Source organism: Aedes aegypti, chromosome 3, assembly GCF_002204515.2.
Source record: "Aedes aegypti strain LVP_AGWG chromosome 3, AaegL5.0 Primary Assembly, whole genome shotgun sequence".
Classification (NCBI taxonomy): Eukaryota; Metazoa; Arthropoda; class Insecta; order Diptera; family Culicidae; genus Aedes; species Aedes aegypti.
In genome coordinates, this window is record NC_035109.1 from 142,969,977 (window position 1) to 142,991,499 (window position 21,523).

General features: G+C 40.0%; 1 protein-coding gene across 1 annotated transcript in view; it reads left to right on the forward strand.

The window, feature by feature from the left end:
• Window positions 1-21,523, forward strand: part of LOC5574868 — a 73,487-nt gene that overhangs the window by 43,684 nt on the left and 8,280 nt on the right. Inside the window, exons 2-4 of the mRNA XM_021852143.1 lie at window positions 2,710-3,156; window positions 15,199-15,312; window positions 15,379-16,779. Coding sequence (XP_021707835.1) covers window positions 2,983-3,156; window positions 15,199-15,312; window positions 15,379-16,779 — 1,689 coding nt within the window. The 5' untranslated portion in view covers window positions 2,710-2,982. The remainder of the gene's footprint in view (window positions 1-2,709; window positions 3,157-15,198; window positions 15,313-15,378; window positions 16,780-21,523) is intronic.

The following is a 21,523-nucleotide window of genomic DNA, read 5'->3' on the forward strand; positions in this document are numbered from 1 at the left end:
TTAGCGTTATGTAATATTAGAATCATTCCTGTATTTTACATTTTTACCAAAAGAAAAATAAGATTAATTTATTGACAAATAAAATTTGGGTTATGTTCCGGAAAATTTGGAAATTTAATGTTAATTCCGACTTGTTGTCGCCTGAACAATGTAAAATTTGTCATTTTAATAAAAACCATTTTTCACACAGTTAACCTACCGCTCCCCCCCCCCCTCTCCTACCAGCGTGACATAATTTGCGCATAATCTTTAAAATGTTTTGAGTGTGCATTTTTTCAGTTGCACGTAAAAAAATGTAACATATGAATAATTCATTAAAAATTATTAATTGAGTTGTGTGGAAACGTAAATTAAACTTTGATTGTTCTGTGAAATTTACATAGCCAACGTGCTTTTTTCAGGGGTGTTTATTCCATTTATAAAGAATCACTGTGTGAGTTAACAAATACATTGGGCGTGTGACTGTTTGCCAAACTGTTCCATTAAAGTTGAATATAGTGAAATCACAGACAAAGTGAAATGAACATGTATTGATGTGATCCGCAAGAATAAATGAAAACCATTAGACAAATTGTAATGTTATATTGCCACTATTTTGTGCGTATATTTATCCCTATACCATTCAACATTATTTGGACATTTCAATAAACTTATGCATACGTTACTAAAAGCGTTATTTACAGTTGAAGGCTTTTTTTTTCAAACTGTTCAGCATTAAAACAACAGTTTGTGGTACAGTAACCATTACAATTAAGAGAACCGTACTATTTGGAAAGTACGGCGAACTGTGATTTTCTATGCGGGTTGTATGCTATAATTCATCACCTAGTATATGCACGTATATCGCCTCCACTTTTGTACGTAGAAGGCCTTTTCGCGACATCTTATAAGTGAAATTTTGCACATACAAAGCCTCCAGATGATTTCGTTATACGTACCTTTTGGTTATCTGGGACCCTTTTTAAGAATAAACTGTTGTTTGAAATTCATTACAAATGCATGCTAACTGTAGTTCATTATTGTTTTCAATTTCAGCCAAGCGGCATTCGGTCAATTGACCCGGAACCTGGTGAGATGTGTAGTCTTTTCTCACTTTTTTTCACTCTTTTCTTTACGAATCTTTGAGAAGTTGACAGGCAAATCTGAAATTCGACTAAATTTGAATAAAAATCTTGAGACTAAATCCTTTATTTACAATAGCACTGACTGGCTGGATCCTGGAAGAAATTTTCATAAAATAATGAACCAGAGTCTATCATTTTCCTGGACATGATGCACGGATCTCTAAACATGATTCCAATAGGCAAGTTTCTAAAAAAAAAACAAGGACAGGAATCGTATCTAGCGGCTGTCCATTAAATACGTAAGACAACTTTCGGGGTTTTTCAACACACTTCCCCCACCCCCCATAGTAAGATTTTTATTTTGGTATATTGAATGGTGCATATGGAATCTCAGACCTTAATACCGAGCAGAATTATTGCTAAGACTTGACAGGTCTTCCACACAATTCTAGATGTGATTCTGAAAGAACGCTATGTAATTTTCTGACAACTCTGAGCAAAATGCTTTCAAACTTTTTGACGGCATCCTCGTGGAGTTCAGGCTGAAATTCTCACAGAATTCTGAAGGACATTGTTTTAGAATCAGTAATTTGTAATGTTTTAATAACTCAAAAAAAAAATCTACACTAGTCGACAGTCATTTGATTTTAGTAGGGTTTACTTCTTTTGACTTCTTCAATATTGTTTCTGACATTTTATCCACGTTTCAAAAAATATGGGCAGAACTGGTTAAGATTTTTTCTTCATATTTGGAGCCGAACGGGCAATGACGGAAGTTTTTTGTAATTTTGTTTGTGAGTATTAGAGCAATTTTTGAAGAAATACATGTTTTTGGATATGTTATTTCCATTCATTCGTAATGTTTGGCTTTTTTATTTAAATAGCTTCAAAATAAGAGGTTCAGATATGTATTGCATAGCTTCATTAAAAATATGCATCCTACTGAAATTCCCAGAGAAAACTTTGTTCAAATCATCTAGTAGATGCTGCAGGTTTATAATTAGTCATATGAACTGTAAATATCTTCCAACGACCTTCCAAATAACATCAAATATTTCTCAGACCGTTTTATTGAAAAAAAAAAAGCAATTTGCATAATTTCTTGCAGCACTTTACTCAACAAATAAATATGTTCTTAACTTATACCTTTTCATCATTTTTTTTGATACCTTTCATAAAATTTTCTACAGGATAGAATTTTCTATGGATTTTTATGATAGTTAAACAATGTAAAGGTGACTAAGAGCGCTGAAATGGAGGTTTCCCAAGTCTGCCATGAGACCACGCTTCTTCTCTGTAGTTTATGATGAATAAACCTTTGAGAGATCATTGATTATGCACACAAGGTTTGTCGTATATGTGTAGTTTCATAGTATTTTTTATATCTATCTCAGAAATATTATGCAAACTGCAGGTCAAGTCCAGTTTACGTAACACAAGTTTCATTTACTTAATGATTCCATTTAGGTAAAATCCATCCCTTAAATGGAGAATTCACTGTATCTATCAATCAATGCTTCTCCACAAAAATTCAATCACCCCCGAAAAGTTTGCTCCCCAAAAAAATAAATATTAAACATGCGGTTCGCTGAAGATTCCAATCGTTAATATTGTTCCATCTGTCTTTCCGATGTTTATCTTTCAGGAACTACAGCCGTTATAACGAACAAAGAAAGTTTCGCCACTAGAAGCGTCCGCAGCCATCGAAAACCAGAAGCTCGCCATCAAATAAAAAAGAACGCCCACGCGTTGTCTTTTTTGAACGGGGTAGAACTCAATATTCGTGACACGCGGCAGCTATTTCACAGCAGGGGGGTTAGGGTGGGTGCCATAGTGTGACGAAACCAGTGACAAGCATCCTCTTTCAAGGGAAATAAGTAGATATTAGTGCTTGATATACTTGGGGGCCGAAAAAAGGATGGGAAGCTTGCCAAATCTCAATGAACTGTCGACGGAACGGTTGGAACGGCGGCTGGAAGAACGGGAGCGGATCCTAGCCAGGGATCGCATCATCGAGAGAGATTTTTCGCGTGAAAAGGATGCCACTGCCAGAGCGGGACCGGAAAAGCCCGTCTTTATCCACCAGCAACAGGTTAGTGGATTTCGTATTATGACGAGTTCTATAGAATGAAAATTGATTTTTTATTATCACTATGGGGCTCTGCACAAAAATCATTCGCTCTTTTTCACTCCTTCATGAAGTTAGTAAACATCAAGGCCAGTAAACGTCAAAAACCCATACAAAATCAAAACAGTGAAGAGCCCCATTGTCATATTATTCTCTCTTCTGGAAGATGTTTCCTTAATATACAACAAACCATCTTTGTATTTTACAAGTGTTTTTTTCTATCAAATTACATATATTAATAAGGACACTTCACTCTCGAAGATGAGCTTATTTTCATAAATATTGTGCCGGTCAAACGTCAAATTAGTGAACTCGTGCATCGGTCTATGGACTAATGCACGTATTCACTAATTTGACGTTTGAGCGGTGCCGAATTCACTCGTTGCCATGGTCACGTAAATAACACGGCACTGCTCAAACGTCAAATAGTGAACCCGTGCATAGGTCCATAATGGTTGTAATGTTGTAATGTACCAGATTGGAATATGGGATAAAACGTATATTTTTCGATGAATACGACATTTGCTGTTTGAAAAATTTCAGCTTTTTATCTTTTTAAAAAAAGCTATATAAATAATTAGGTCCTGGGCCCTTCCTCAGTCGAGGGGTTAGAGTCGACGGCTACAAAGCAAAGCCATGCTGAAGGTGTCTGAGTTCGATTCCCGGTCGGTCCAGGATCTTTTCGTAATGGAAACTTTCTTGACTTCCTGACTGAGAGTATAATCGTACCTGACACACGATATACGAATGCGAAAACGGCAACTTTGGCAAAGAAAGCTCTCAGCTAAAAAAAAAAAAAAACAGTGAGGACGTGATGCCAAGAAGAAAAAGGTTTAATATTTTATAAATTATATTATTTTCATTAACCTGTAATTAAATGTAGTCTTCTTTTCAACGGTTTTAAGAAACAAGGTGTTGTTAACAGTACAGCTGTTGAAGCAATGAGAGAGTGAGCGAGCATTGGCTCACCGCTTTATTTATGGAAATCGATCAAAAGGGCATTATATCTATTTAACAAAGGATAACACATTCTATACACAATATTCTGATGCCGCAATAGCAGCTTATCGGTTTAAGGGTGGTATACACCACAGTTCTTCCCCCTTAGGAACTTTTCTTCGCATTATTGATTACATAAATCAAGTAAACTGGATAATATCAAATAAACTTTGGACATTCTATACTCTAGAATAGTATACATCAAACAAGTTAAAAGCCAATCACATTCCCAAATTAACACAACACTATTCAGTAGAATTACATCTTCTTTTTCTGCCAGTTGGCCTTTCAACATATTCTGAATCGACATTTTTGTCGCCCGGTCGTCGCTGTTAGCCGTACTATCTTGTGGGTATCTGACCGCCATTCCTGTATATTTCCGTCGTCAGTACTCTTGATAGTTTCGTGTTAATTATCAATCAGTCGATCAAATCATTAATCACGACACATCATCTAAGCCAGCGGTTTTCATATCGTGCTCCGCGAAGCCTTGGCAGGTGCTCCGTGACAGTTTTTTTAAAACATTGTACCAATGCCTTGAAATTCTCAATTTTCTGCTTTAAAATACGGTTTAAATTATACTAAACCAAGCCACACCTAGAATTTTCATGAATACAAATTTAGAGAACAAAACAACCAGTCACGCTGAGAACTTGATCTTTAAGTAACTCGTTGGTTTCGTTCAACCGATCGAATTTTCATTTAACACTTCAGTCGTCGCGCTGTTGTATTTTGTACAACACTTGTGAAAAAACTCGCTTTCCGCTCACTCACTTATGCACTACTTAACTTTTGATTCGTGTATAAAGCACTCGAAAATACTTTTATATCCTGTAAATGAAGAATAAAATAATATGTTAATCAGTGCACAGTTCGGGAAGTCCCTCTTCTGCGCCAACTGCAGCCAGTACTCATAGCTCAGAAATACCGTAGGTACCAATTCAAAAGGTAGAATAATAAATAACACTTGAGATAGGTAGACATGACAGTCTTTTCCCCTTTAGAAACTTTCTAATAACTCTTTCAAAGCCACCTACATGTTGCAACAACTCATACAACGAACAATCGAAAATGTATTCAAAGAATTCCACGATCTTATCTTAAATACGCAAATTTGCTAATTCCATGACTACAACAAAACATTCAAATCATTAGATTTACTGCTTAACATTACATTTGACAAATTCGTCAACACTAAAGAACAATTTCGTTCATCTCAATACAGCAATCCCTTCACAAAAGAACAACTATGTTCACAATAAACGACAATTTCGTCAGCTCAGAAGAACAATTTGGTTCAACTCAAATCGGCAATTTAACCACACTTTCAAGTACAGATACAATTGGCAATTCGCCATCCTAAAGAAAATCGATTATCTTCAACACACGTTTCCATGATCCTCGTCGCCACTTTTATATCCTGTAAATAAAGAATAAAATAATATGTTAATCAGTTCACAGTTCGGGAAGCCCCTCTTCTGCGCCAACTGCAGCCAGTACTTATAGCTCAGAAATACCGTAGGTACCAATTCAAAAGGTAGAACAATAAATAACACTTGAGATAGGTAGACATGACAAATACTTATTTTATTTACTTTAAATAACAAATGCACTTTGATTTCCTCGGTAATCACTTTTTATTACTGAACCAATTTGCCAGAAAACCATATTATAATGTAGATGAAAAACCCGAATTTAGTACTATAACATTTAATTCCACTAGAGTTTGTATCCTTTGACAGATACGCGTATTTCGACCTTAACTGTAAGGCCGTCATCAGTGTCGTGTACTAGACTCGACTCGACTCTGCAGAGAATTCAAAATAAAATTTGAAAATGATTCTGAGGCTTCCTCCCTGGTATAGTACCAATGAGTTACATAGAATATCCAATGTTAAAACATTGGAACATATGTCAAATAAAATAATTAATAATTTCAGGCAAAAATCGTTACAAGCTTCTATTGCCACGATTAATGCGTTATATGTTTAGGTTAAGTTAGGTTAAGTATATTAAAAACTTTTTTTTTCTCTTATAAGCAGGTAAAATCAACTCATCTGTAAAAAATCTGAACTGCTACGGCAAATGAAATGTAATATGTTGTTAACAAAATTTTAATAAAATCTTAGATTTGTGTTACCAAATTAGGATGATAGTGTTGTCTAATAACACAGAACACCTAGATATAAGAAATAATGAATGTAATGTTTGGAATGATACTAATAAAGAATTAAAAAAATAGTTTTCATAATTTGTAATACAATGATTGTAGTTTAAAATTGGGTTAAATTCTTAGTGTCCAGTAAAAAAAAAACAGATTTGTAATGGTGCATAGCATATTTTTTTTCATACAATTATTAAAAATGGCTTCATAAAATGCACTGACCAGCTACCGAATTCACCGAGCCAACGGAATTTTCTGTATATGGGAATGCGAATGACATCATGAGACTCTAGGGCTTTGAAACACTTTGTCGAATACCAAGTCAAGTGGCCCGGTAGTTTAGTTAGTAAAGCGCTCGTCTAGCATACAAGAGTCCTGGGTTCAAATCCCAGCCTAATTTCACCTATAATTTATCTATCTTTACCACGATTAATAAGTTATTTAATTTAATAATCATGCGGATATATCATCCATCAATATATTTGTCAATACTGCAAAGAATTACTTCCAAAAACTTCTACTAGCGGCTACTATGAATTTCTTTAAATTTCTCCGGACAATTTCTTTCAACGACGACCCACTAAAACCAGCCCATGCACTGTACTTGAGAAATTGTTGATTTGCTCTAGTGGTGTACAGAGTGCACCAACATTACCATTGGCCTCAGACACATATCTCCCCGGAACCATCTTACGGTATTTCTTTGGGGATGAGCCAGTGCATATAGCACTTAACACATGTAGCAGAAGTAGGCAAACTGGTTCTCCTAGCCGATGTTTGAAGGGACCAGCCCTTGCAGGGCTCATTCTCTGCAGCCAACTCTTAGTCGGCGCTACATTAATGTGAGTGAATGTCGTATCCAAGTAACCACAAGCATCAAAGCATTAGGGGCGGTCCATTAATTATGTAAGGGTTTATGTGGGGAGGGGGGGTTTGAGATTTCTTACGCGCCATATAATTTATTTTTAATATTCATACAAAAAATCTTACCATGGGGGGAGGGGGGAGTTGAAAAACCTCGAAAATTGTCTTACGTAATTAATAGATCGCCCCTTACTCTAACTCGATTGAGAATCAACATAAGTGATTCAAAATTGATTTATAATAATATACGTAAAGCAATATCACTTTAGAGAAACTTTATGAAGGCTTCAATGCATTGCCTGTTTTATTCTTGCATTCAGCATGCCAGATAGAAATGCTTCGATAAATAATTCATCACAGATAACAAAGCATACACGGAGAAAATGAAGTACTTAAAAGTGAGTTCATTCCACTCAATTCCGGGGGTTCGTGCGTTAACCTAATTTTGAGTTGATGGGGTAGAAGTTGTTTTCATTTGCAGCCATGCGAAAAAATACCTACTGGCTAAGTTCTTTCCACTCAACCGGCAGATCAAATAACTCAACTTCCAGTACTATGCCACTTACTCAAATTTGAGGTAACGCACAAAGGTTCGGTTTTTGGGTTGTTTGGCTCTTCGCTCTCTGACAACAATAGAAGGAGCGAATGAAATAGGGAGAGAAAAATAACTCAAAAGTAAGTTAAAAAATACTCAAATATGGGTTTTCCGTTTTCTCCGTGTACACTCATTGCATTAGGGTTTATTCACAAATTTCATAACGCCAAAAATTTCCATTTCGGACACCCACCCACCCCCTTGTAACGCTTTTTGTATGAAATTTCCTCAATTTCTGTATGGGCTGTAACATCCGAAAGACACCCACCCCCTTCAGCGTTATGAAATTTGTGAATGAGCCCTTATAAAAACAAGAATTCATGCTATGAGTCGGTTGTATATAGAAACACAGAAAATGTTTGAATTCCGAGACGGAAAAAGTACCAGAAGTATATCATCTCAAAACTACACATTCTACAATTACAGCACAGTAACATAGTTTGGTTCCTATTAACACTGTGAGTTTCAGGAGTTTTTACTATTGTATTCTCCCAAGATATTCTCTTTTTCAAAATTGTATGACGCCTAGGGAGTTTAATATAAGCAACGTAACAGGTGAATTTAACGAAATTGTCTCTTTTCTGGAAAATAAACTAAAGGTGATTGGGGCAGTATCCAAAGCATCCAAAATCTTTCATTTAGCACAGCATTTAGTCAAATTTTACGTCCTTCAGAGCATATGGATCCCCGAAGAAGCGATTATTTGGTTTTTTGAAGATTTAAAAACTTTAGAATACTATCATTCAGCATTCGAAAACGAAGCACGTATTGATCCGATAGTATTGAAAATGTTATGGTGTTACACATATTTGGTCAAAAAACTTTACAATGAAGGCGAAACATGTTTCTGACCCTCCGACTGGATTATCTGGATTGTTAATTCTGTAACATGGGACAACTATGCTTTTACTAGCAGTTAAATTTTACAATACTCATTTACTTCCGACCTACTGCAATAATTGTGGCAATGACTTCTTTTGCAAATTGCTGCGCTAAATAATTATTCTCATTGTTGAAAAACTTGAACACATATTGAGGAAACAAAACAACACAGATGAAGAGTGATTGATTGATTTCAAGCTAATGAAGTGAAATCTTGTTCAATCCATTTTTGCTAAGGTGTAATATGCTTAGATTCTTCTTTTTTCCATTCAAAACTACCTTCTCAAAAAAACAGTACCTTCACCAGTTTACGAAACCTCTCCCTGAACCAAATCCTGGTTGCGCTACTGATATAATGCATTTTCTAATTACTCAAACAATGTGTCAAAGGTATCTAAAACAAAAAAATAAAAAAAAACGCACGAGTGAAAAAAAAAAAATTTGCGCGTGAACCATAAATAGGGTAGGTGTACCAGTTATGGCCATAGTGGTTCCCTATTTCGCCATACCTGATATCTTGAATGCCTTCACATTTTGAAAAATCTTTTGTGTTTTGGCAGTAAAATAAAGGATAAACCTTGATGTTTAAACATTCAAAAAGGTTAAAAATGTAAAAGTTATCCAAATAATGCATATGGCCAAATAGGGAACCACTATGGCCATAACTGGTACACTTTCCCTAAGCAATGTCAAAAGCTTATAAAATATAGTCATTAAATATACACTCCTAAAGACTTTTATAAAGCATGCACCCTAATGTAGCATTATCAATGGTTAAAATCATGCTCCTTCTATTACTTTAATTTAACTATAGTGGGGCCCTTTTGATCTGCTTTATTTAGTTCAAAGGGTTATGTTACTTTAAAACATAATTGTATAGTACACTTTAAAGCAAAAATAACGTAACCATATGTAGCTTCATGGTTACTTGGGTAGTTACTGCACTCCAACACTCGGCATCCGCACACATTCTATGTATTATATTGTCGAAGGACATGTCCCCTCCGCATGTAGCGAGCATGCGATCTCTTACTACAATGAAAAGGGGGCAATTGAACGCAACATGCTTCGCTGTTTCCTCAACACCAGCAAAATTGGGACACGCAGAAGATTGTGAGTGCCCGAACCTATGCAGGTACTACCTATAGCAGCAACCATGTCCTGACAAAAACTGCGTCAGGTGTAAATTCACCTGCCCATGATTTCTTCCATACCAATCTGACGCATTTGGTATTAGCCGATGGGAACATCTACCTTTAGCGGAGTTATCCCATTTCTGCTGCCAACCTCTGAGCGTTGCCTCTTTACACGCGTTGCGGACTCCTCTGGTACCTCTTTGGTTGAAGCATTGAACATCTTCCTTGATGATGCGCCCGATGGGCGTCATCCCGCCTATGATGCACACGGCCTCTTTAGAAACCGTTCGGTATGCACTTGCTACTCTTAAGCACATGATCCTATACGTGCTTTCCAACCGCTTTATGTTTCTGCTCGTTCTAAGCGATTATCACCAACCCCCTGGAAGAAAGCGCTAGTTCTTGAAGCCTACCACCATCTGTGTGGCGCTAGTGCTGGAGTAAACAAATTTAGGCTTTGCCCACATCAAACCCCGCGCAGAAGCGACAAGTGTCGTATGAGAAAAACAATATACTATTGATAATCGTTTATCGTTGTGCCTTATAAAATGTGGCTAAATTATCTAGCAATTACAGAAAACTGGATTAAAGTAATAGACACTTAACACCAAATTGATAGGTAAAATATGAATGTCGGTTGGTAAATGGCTGGGCATGGCGTACCATTGGTACCTCGCGTACCTGAAGGAATAAAATAGACCCCTTTGTGCGGTCCTTAGCCTCTTGCCCAGCAACTCCTATCCCTACCTCCTCGCGGTACTGGCCGGGGTACGAGTAACCTTAGGGAAGATCGGGTAACCAACCCCCGGTGGGAACTTTGGTCGTATGCTGACAGGGAAGGGGGGGTTTGCTTTTGCTTTTGCTTCTGCAAACCTTGAGCGTCTGTACTCCATGTTAGGAGCGGCTCACAACAGCGTCTGTTCCCCATGTCAGGGGCGGCTGATCATCGTCCGAGTGCCAGAGAAGGACTCTAAGCTAAACTGCGCACTATGGTCCTCCGAACATTTAGGGGGAATGGTCCTCCGGAAATCTAGGGGGTTGGTGTCAGGCCCTGCAAGCCAGCCGTAAAAAAATCAAGCAACGAATAATCAACAAGAGAATACGAACCGGGACAATCGGCGAAGACCACAGCGACGTAAAGGGACTAGCGATTGGAAGCTCGGTACGTGGAACTGTAAATCTCTCAACTTCATCGGGAGCACACGCATACTCGCCGACGTGCTGAAGGACCGTGGATTCGGCATCGTAGCGTTGCAGGAAGTGTGTTGGAAGGGATCAATGGTGCGAACGTTTAGAGGTAACCATACCATCTACCAGAGCTGCGGCAATACACATGAGCTGGGAACAGCTTTTATAGTGATGGGTGATATGCAGAGGCGCGTGATCGGGTGGTGGCCGATCAATGAGAGAATGTGCAAGTTGAGGATCAAAGGCCGGTTCTTCAACTTCAGCATAATAAACGTGCACAGCCCTCACTCCGGAAGCACTGATGATGATAAAGACGCTTTTTACGCGCAGCTTGAACGCGAGTACGACAGTTGCCCAAGCCACGACGTCAAAATCATCATAGGAGATCTAAACGCTCAGGTTGGCCAGGAGGAGGAATTCAGACCGACGATTGGAAAGTTCAGCGCCCACCGGCTGACGAACGAAAACGGCCTACGACTAATTGATTTTGCCGCCTCCAAGAATATGGCCATTCGTAGCACCTACTTCCAGCACAGCCTTCCGTACCGATACACCTGGAGATCACCACAGCAGACAGAATCACAAATCGACCACGTTCTGATTGATGGTCGGCACTTCTCCGACATAATCGACGTCAGGACCTATCGTGGCGCTAACATCGACTCTGACCACTATCTGGTGATGGTCAAACTGCGCCCAAAACTCTCCGTCGTTAACAACGTACGGTACCGACGGCCGCCCCGGTATGACCTAGAGCGGCTCAAGCAACCGGATGTCGCAGCGGCATACGCGCAGCAACTCGAGGCTGCATTACCGGATGAGGGTGAGCTGGACGAAGCCCCTCTTGAGGACTGCTGGAGAACAGTAAAAGCAGCCATCAACGATGCAGCTGAGAGCAACGTCGGGTACGTGGGACGGAGTCGACGGAACGATTGGTTCGACGAGGAGTGCCAGGAGGTTTTGAAGGAGAAGAATGCAGCGCGGGCGGTCATGCTGCAGCAAGGGACCCGTCAGAACGTGGAACGCTATAAACAGAAACGGCAACAGCAGACCCGCCTCTTTCGGGAGAAAAAACGCCGCCTGGAGGAGACGGAGTGCGAGGAGATGGAACAGCTGTGCCGGTCTCAGGAAACGCGTAGGTTCTATCAGAAGCTCAACGCATCCCGCAACGGCTTCGTGCCGCGAGCCGAGATGTGCAGGGATAAGGATGGGAGCATTCTGACGGACGAGCGTGAGGTGATCGAAAGGTGGAAGCAGCACTTTGACGAGCACCTGAATGGTGCTGAGAGCACAGGCAATGAAGGACGGGACAACGGAGGAAATGCCTTCGTCAGTACTGCGGAAGATGGAAACCAACCAGCCCCCACTTTGAGGGAGGTTAAGGATGCCATTCACCAGCTCAAGAACAATAAAGCTGCTGGTAAGGATGGTATCGGAGCTGAACTCATAAAGATGGGTCCGGAAAGGCTGGCCATTTGTCTGCACCGGCTGATAGGCACAATCTGGGAAACAGAACAGCTACCGGAGGAGTGGAAGGAAGGGGTAATCTGCCCCATCTACAAGAAAGGCGACTGTGAGAACTTTCGAGCGATCACCATTCTAAATGCGGCCTACAAAGTATTATCCCAGATCATCTTCCGTCGTTTGTCACCCGTAGTAAACGAGTTCGTGGGAAGTTATCAAGCCGGCTTCGTTGACGGCCGATCGACAACGGACCAGATCTTTACTGTACGGCAAATCCTCCAAAAATGTCGTGAATACCAGGTCCCAACGCATCACCTTTTCATCGATTTCAAGGCGGCATACGACAGTATCGATCGCGTAGAGCTATGGAAAATCATGGACGAGAACAGCTTTCCCGGGAAGCTCACGAGACTGATAAGAGCGACGATGGAAGGTGTGCAAAATTGTGTGAAGGTTTCAGGCGAACACTCCAGTTCGTTTGGATCCCACCGGGGACTACGACAAGGTGATGGACTTTCGTGCCTGTTGTTCAATATTGCGCTAGAAGGTGTTATGCGGAGAGCCGGGCTTAACAGCCGGGGTACGATTTTTACGAGATCCAGTCAATTTGTTTGCTTCGCGGATGATATGGACATCGTCGGCCGAACATTTGAAAAGGTGGCAGACCTGTACACCCGCCTGAAACGCGAGGCAGCAAAAGTTGGACTGGTGGTGAATGCGGCTAAGACAAAGTACATGCTAGCTGGTGGGGCCGAGCGCGACAGGGCTCGCCTAGGTAGCAGTGTTACGATAGACGGGGATACGTTCGAGGTGGTCGACGAGTTCGTCTACCTTGGATCCTTGCTGACGGCTGACAATAACATTAGCCGTGAAATACGGAGGCGCATCATCAGTGGAAGTCGGGCCTACTATGGCCTCCAGAAGAAGCTGCGGTCAAAAAAGATTCACGCCCGCACCAAATGTACCATGTACAAAACGCTCATAAGGCCGGTAGTCCTCTACGGGCATGAAACGTGGACGATGCTCGAGGAGGACCTGCAAGCACTTGGAGTCTTCGAACGTCGGGTGCTTAGGACGATCTTCGGCGGTGTGCAGGAGAACGGTGTGTGGCGGCGAAGGATGAACCACGAGCTCGCCCAACTCTACGGCGAACCCAGTATCCAGAAGGTGGCCAAAGCTGGAAGGATACGATGGGCAGGGCATGTTGCAAGAATGCCGGACAGCAACCCTGCAAAGATGGTGTTCGCTTCGGATCCGGTTGGTACAAGAAGGCGTGGAGCGCAGCGAGCTAGGTGGGCGGATCAAATTGTTGATTCAGTGTTATCTGTGTAGATGTTAACTAAATAAATGAATGAATGTCGCATTCGAAAACGAGTATGTCTCGTGCCTAAAACGGTATTTTTGGACGAGCTGTCAAATCAGCACCTTCTCCAGCACCAAATTTTTGGCTTCACTTCAGTTGTTCGTGGATGACAGCCGTTTCAGTCCTGTGGCTTTCACCAGATTGGTCCTCCATACCTTAGTATGGATAGCGCCACGCTTGCCAGGAGCTCGCGTTTGCTGACAATTACAGCAGAGCTGTTAGACATCATCCTCGATAGCACCGCTATAGCCGTAGATGCCCTTTCACGGTCATATTCAACGATGGAGAGTTTAGGGTGCCGTATTACCAATACCACAGTCGATGTTAGCACCACGACAAGTCCAGCCGTCGATGATGTCGTAACTGCCAGCACATATTGTTTAGATTTTTTCTATTGGATAGTAAGAACCATAACCACCAAGCACTTTAAACCGATAATGCATTGAATTGCTCAAAACATCCTCTAAAAAATGACATTAATTTCTCAGGAGATTTCTTAGAATAGAACTCCATGAAGTCCTCAAGAAAAGTTTTTCTAAGAACCATGTGAAACACCTCCAAAAGTTTATTTGAAATATTTTATGGTGTATGGTCTTTCAATGCCTAATAAATAATGCGTGACTAGGCATTGCATATGCAATAGAAAGCGTTATGATCGGATGGGCATCTAATTCTTCCAAAAGAGGCGCGCTTTGCGAAAGAGGACCACGCGATCAGTTAGCTGAAATCGTATTCAGGTTACCTGCTGCGTCCATGAGTCCTCTCGTGGTGTAGGGGTAATGCGCCCTATTTAGTGAACAGGAAGTCGTGAGTACGATTCTCACCAAGAAGACGTGTAAATTTCGCAAATTTCTCATCAACTTGCCCATTTAATCCAATTGCATATTTGTAATGTTTATTTTTACGGTAGTTGTTCATCATGTATCTTGTTTTTCATTAAATTGCTCTTTGATATGTCCATTACGAAAACATTTTGATCATAAGCATCAATTACCGTATAATTCGTGGCTGGAACTCCATGACTGACCGGAATAATCGAAATTGAACAGAGATCTAATTAATAGGGCTTGAAATCTAACCAGTTCAAAACTTTGAAAGTCAATAACGATTACTGTAACCAGCGAAGGAAAGGAATGTTAGAGAGGGCGGATTTATCAGTTGTCAAGGAAAGAAGTTTTGTGTTAGATGGATAAGGTGAGGATGATCTTTGGTTGGTAATATATTAACGCCTCACTGGATTCGCGATATTACTCGATTACAGCAGTATGCAAACTGTACGCTGATGTTGATCTATAACTACAAAGTTTTTTCGATAAATCATTAACAATTACATTTTTTATTATATTACCAGGTCGCAGCAGCGAAAGCATTTCTTCAGCAGAAATGTCCCCCGGCGGCAAGGAAAGTTATGCGTACCAGAAGCTCTGGCCAGGCGCATCATATCTGGGACGATCCTATGATAGAGGTAAACTCTTCAAACTTTTTTCATGAGACACTATTCCTATTGACCAGTTGTATTCTAAATTCCCAGCAATTCATTACAAACTACTCACCTGCCTCGTCACGAAGTCACCGCCTAGCGGTGGCTCCACCTCTGACCATTGGGTATCCCTTTCAAAGCTCAACGCTCGGCAACCGTCGCCGAGATTCGGTCAACAGCTCAATTGGTGCCACCTCGGTTCGGAGGCTTCTTACGGTGAACAATCGAAGCTACGGCTGTCGGCACAAGATTCCTACGCACGTGCGAAATAAGGTCACCAAGAACTTCATTCTGCTTACCATTGCTCACGGGTTGATGTGTACGGCGTTGATCCCCCTTATTGGACTGCAAGGTTCGAACTCCACGTGGTTCCAGCAGGAACCGTGGCTCGCTATGGGACCAGATGTTGGCTCCGGTTTGCTGAGTATATGCTGCGTGGTGACGGCCCTCATGTGCCTCGTGACAACCAAGATCATCAGGAAGTTTGGTTACTCAATAGTTCTGGCCTCAATATACGGAGGGTTGTGTGTATTTCTGGCAACACATATCTACCCGGTGCTGGTGTCACTGGTTCCGGGATATCTAGTGCTCGGTTTGGTCTTGGGGCCTTCAGTGATATGCAAGCAAACGTTGGTGGTATCGATGGCTGGAAAACTAAGCTGCTCACAACCGGAATGTGGCGGAACCAGCATGGCCGGAATCAACGCTGATAGTTACGATGACCATAGGCTGCTGTGCAGTAGGGACGAAAGTATTCGACGTCTCGGACGATGGTTTCGAGCCGCGGGTGACTTCGGTATGATCATCGGAACCATTATTGCGGCGTTTATACTAACGTGTGCCTCGTCAAACCGCGCCGGATGCTTCTACATATCGGCTTTGTCTTCCACTAACATTAGTGGCACGATTACTACGGCGCAGATCAACAGCACCACGCTGAGCGGAGTTACTCTTGATCACCCGTCCATCGATATCGCGCCAACCTCATCCAGCAAAAGTCTTGCAGATCCTAACCCTACCAGCCGAGTAACAACCCCTAGTATGCCCTCACTGAAAGAGACCATGTTCTTCCTATACAACATACGGATGCAACACCACGAAAGCGACGGTTATCAGCTGGATCGATTCCCGTACAGTACTTTCCAAACTAACGATCACGGTGAACGGATCTGTGGATCCCATTTGTGCCCGGTTTGGGATCGGAACATCCCGATCAACAGCAGCACGATCAACTCGCTCAGCCTGCAGTCCTACACCGGAACCATTCCGCTGATGGGACTGTACCTTATATGTGCGGTAGTCGCGCTGACCGTTACCGGCTTGACAACGGACATCGAGCATAACGTCAAGTTCGACTCGATCCGAAAGATGTCCGACACTTTGCTGTTTGCCGGGCCGATGGCTTACTTCATTGGCACCGAGCAGGGTTACATGTTGGCCGATTTTATGAAGGTAAGTGTCTGTAGAAAGTTTGTTGAATCATACATAAATATCTAGGAACAAATGGTGAGAAGGGGTTGAAAGCTAATGTTAATGTTCTGTTCATAGCCTGTGCTCACTGTTGGGAATGCCAATTTCTTATCCCTTATAGTCAAACCCCATCGACCGACCACTCGACAGTGAGCTGTCATTCCATACCTGAAGCTGATAACATTTTTCATTCCAACACTTTACCTCAAAGAAAAAACAAGTTGTTCATTGAAACTCGTTCGTTCAACAAAGTTGTTGCGTTTCTCTTTGTGTGATTTCGTTACCACTGCCAGAATTCCCATTACTCACGAGAAGCTTTCCTACTAATTATACCAGATTGTGGGAGAATTTAACATTTTCTAAACACTATTTTTGTGTGAATTATTGTTAATGCGGGGCACGATGTACCATTTTTTGGGGCAAAACGCACCACAACATTGAGGCAAGACGTACCGTCGTGTTTTAAACGTAATTTTATTTATTGAAAAACACGACTTTTGGCTGATTTTTGTTAACAAGATGCAATTGCACATAAATACGTCGGTAAAGACTTCAAATGACCTAACATTTTCTAATTGTACCTATAGTATATTTTGGAATGGATCGTTCTGCCCCGTCTGATAGAGTGCATGTTGCCCCAAATCGGGAACTTAAAAGAAAATGTTATGGAAAATACAATTCGATGTGCTATTTCGCCAAATCATCTCATCAACAACTATCCCAGTCTCTAATCATCTGTTTTATGGTTGAAGGTTGTAAAAATCTCAACTCATCACTTTCAAAATACCATGTGGAATTATCGGGAAATTTACATGAGAATCGTGCTTATCGTATCTATTGTTATACAGTGATACCTCCATGAGTCGATGTTCCATGACTCGATATTGACTCATGGAACCATACTAAAAACCAAGTTTCATGATTACTATGATGGTCCCTAGATATAGCTTTCCAAAGGATTGCTGTTCCATGACTCGATATTTCCATGGGTCGATGGTCCCTTCATGGAGGTTTCACTGTATCTCCCTGTTACGTTTTCCTAAATGCATAAAATTCTCAGGAAGACAACAATTTACAACATATCTTGAATCTGCATAGTGTTTTACACTCAAAATTTGTTTATTCTGTATAAATTGACAAGGTGCGTTTCGCCCCGATAATGCACATTACCCCAGGAACCCCTATCTAAATCCTGGGGCAAATTGGTCACTGGGGTTAATTTGAGCAGGTCAGTACCAAACAGCATTTCCTTCCAAGGGTGCCTAACACACCTCGTTGGCATTAAAGACACTCCATGTTGTTTAGTTTGATCTATTTCATTTTTATTAAGGTCTTTTTTCATGTGTAAACAATACTGTTGGAAATGTCGGTACAAAACAACCTGTTGGTGCTAAGCCTACATAAAAGTTAAATGTTGTGTATGCTCAAGTGTGAACCACTGAACTAATTTTTAAATTTCACATAGTTTTTTGTTCATAAAACCGTTATTCTCAAATAACGTGCTTATTCCATCGAAAATTGCCTATATTTGGGCGTGTTATGCAGATTTCCAAAGTTTATTTTTAGAATAAAATGATAAAAAACATGAGGTGTAAGAATTGTGACATAAATTTTATATTCAGGAGACCCAAATTTAGTAGATAGGATTTTTTTTTATTCTAAAACCTACTTTGTTACATGGTGATCGATTTCGCGCCAGCGTGTTCTATTCAATATTTGATATTAAAACTTATTTTATTAAATGTTCACTTTTATTTCATAAAAAACGATTACAAGAACTGATAGATATCAATGAAGTACTGAGTTTGTCGTTAATAATTTTACAATATTTGAATTCCCAAGGAAAACATAACAAAATGTTGTGAAGAAGTAATCTATTTGTCCCCAGATTACGTTATTAGAGTATATTAAAAGGTAGGAACCCAAGTCGTGAGCCACATAATACTCAAAGCTAAATTTCGTTCAAAAAATCCTTGAAAAGTAGTTTCAAGATAAACGATTACCCACTTTTCTTTTAAAAATTAAATCAGCTCTTAACCTCAAAACATTTTGAATTTTTCCATTCAAGGAAGTTCAGAATCTTCCTGAAATATAGATCTTCAAATCTTTATCCGCAATTAGTGACAAATCGATGGATTATCAATATAGTACGTTCTCACAGTAAACCAATAAAATAAGCTTCATGAAATCCATACAGTATTTGATAGGACAAACATAATCTTGAACAATCTGAGTCATCCAAGAACTCATAATTTGCTATCAGTTGATGAATTTGAAATTGAGTACATGCCTAGAAAGGCGCAAGAAGTTCTAAATCATCCAAGATCTCCTTTAAACATAGGTCCGAGCACCTAATAGAATGATTTCGGATTGTTAATTTTTTTTTTAAAGCAGGCTGGTTTTTTTTTTGTAATCTAAAATCAGACGTGTGACCAAATTTTAAAACAAATTCTTGAAAAAGAAGATTTTTTTGAAAAGTTGTAGTAAAATTGTACAAAAAAAAACAAAGAAATAATCAACTACCGTAACTAAAACTAAGCATTAAATATACCTTGCAATTGGATTAAATGGATAAAATAATGAGAAATTTGCGAAAAAGTTACACGTCTTCTCGGTGAGAATCAAACTCATTAGACACTAGATAGGGCGCGTTACCCCTCATGAGCAGTGCTGGGAATGGTAATAGTAGTAGGCTTGAATTTTCGCGAAAATCACGTGGCTCTCCAGTACAGTAGTTCCAAAACGTGAATCTCATCAAGTAGCCTATGTTGGGTGCACGAATTTTCTCAATCATGAGTGTCATTGAAGGCCCTAAATGCGGGAAATGCAGCGGGAAATAGAACATTTTTCTACAGTAATTCTGGGTTGCCCTTAGTAACGGGTGTTTTGCTATTTTCAAGGCTTTTTGCCTACAGCAGCGATGGGCGTGAGCTTTGCTGACTGTGATTGGCTTTACTTGGCTACAGTAGAGTGAATTTCGAGATTTTTCCCAACCCTGCTCATGAGGACTCATGATCGCAGAAGTTCATGGTGTAGTCCTATCTAGTGACTAGGGAAGCGTGAGTCCGATTCTCACCGAGAAGACGTGTAACATTTTCAAAAATTTCACATCAATTTGTCCATTGTATCCTATTTCAAAGTATATGTAATGTTTAGTTTTGCGGTAGTTGTTCAAATTTCCACTGGGCTGGTTAGCCGTAAATGAATCGTAATCAAAAAGTAAAGAAATTACCGTAACTTAAATATTTTTTGGAGGAATCGTAAAATGAGGTTTTTTTTAACAGTATGACCCTCCTAGTAAAAAATTCAAATCAAAACATTGAAACCATTACACGTCTCAATTGAACAATATAAAAATCGAAGTTTATTTTTGGGAAATTCACGTGTATGTTCAACAACTGAGCTTAATTCATGCGTAAATTTATGAATTTTTACAAACAATGATTTTTACGATTATAAATCACTTTATCTAAGATTCATGCCCCACACAAGTTGCGCAATTGATATAAGCAAGGTAATAAGCACAATGGGACAGGCTTCAGGACAGCCCTACCTCAATATCTGTACCACAGACAAACAGACGTAACACTTAGAACAAATTTCTTCAAAATCCATCGCCTAGTTTACACTATCATCATCTGGTGAGCATGTTGCACGAAAAGGTGTTTCGTGCCACAAGACCAGCAGATGGCGGTAGTGTGAAACGTCAGACGCGAAGAAAAACGATGCGTGCGCCTCTGGTTGAAATGATCGTTTAATGAGTGGTCGATGAAAATTTCGTTAGTGTTACGTCTGTTTGTCTGTGTCTGTACCAAACGCTTGAACTAACGGCAGAAATTCACGTTTACTCAATTTTCTGATGTTCTGTATTGGTCTAAGTCCAAACAACATTTTTTTTTTTTGTTTTTGAGTTTATGAAACACCCCTCAATCCGGTTTTTGATGAATTACAGTTTCCGTGTACCTGTTGAAATGACAACGCCAATGTCAATCGATGAACTTAGTTTTGAGTAAAGTAAACTCTAAATTTATGTAAAAATAAATCTACGTGCGATGCACATTGATCCCAAACCGATATCCAGGAAGACAAAAAAGTTTGCGCCTTATGCGTGGTATTCACTTGAAACGTAAAGCGCTCTAGTAAAATTTCTTCTCTTTACCAAAGTAATTTTGACAGCTGATCCAGTATGAGCGCAAAGTAACTTTTATTTAAGTAGATGAAAAAAAAAACGAATTTAGTACTATACCATTTAATTCCACTAGAGTTTGTATCCTTTGATAGATACGCGTATTTCGACCTCAACTGTAAGGCCGTCTTCAGTGTCGTGTACTAGACTCGGCTTAATTTTTATTTGCCGAATAATTGAGCGGCACATTTTTCCGTACGAGGCTCCACTTGATTTGCACAGCAGGCTTTACTACCGGCAAATGTTGTTTTTTTTTAAGAAATAATTTAGGGTGGCCCTGAAAAATCAGTTTTTATACGATAATTTCTCGCAAAAACTTTGTTTCGAGCATGTTTAGTACTTTCGAAGTTTCTATCTCTTATGTTTGCTGAGTTTTTAGAGATTTTCTTCGACAAAATGTCGGATCTTAAATCCTTTGACGCTATTAGAAAGATTTACTTTTTCTGTTCATTGTGTGAAAATTGTGAGGACGTGTTTTTTTTTTTTGTCGGAAGAGACAACTGAATTTTGAAAATACCTAATATGTTTCTGGATCAGAAA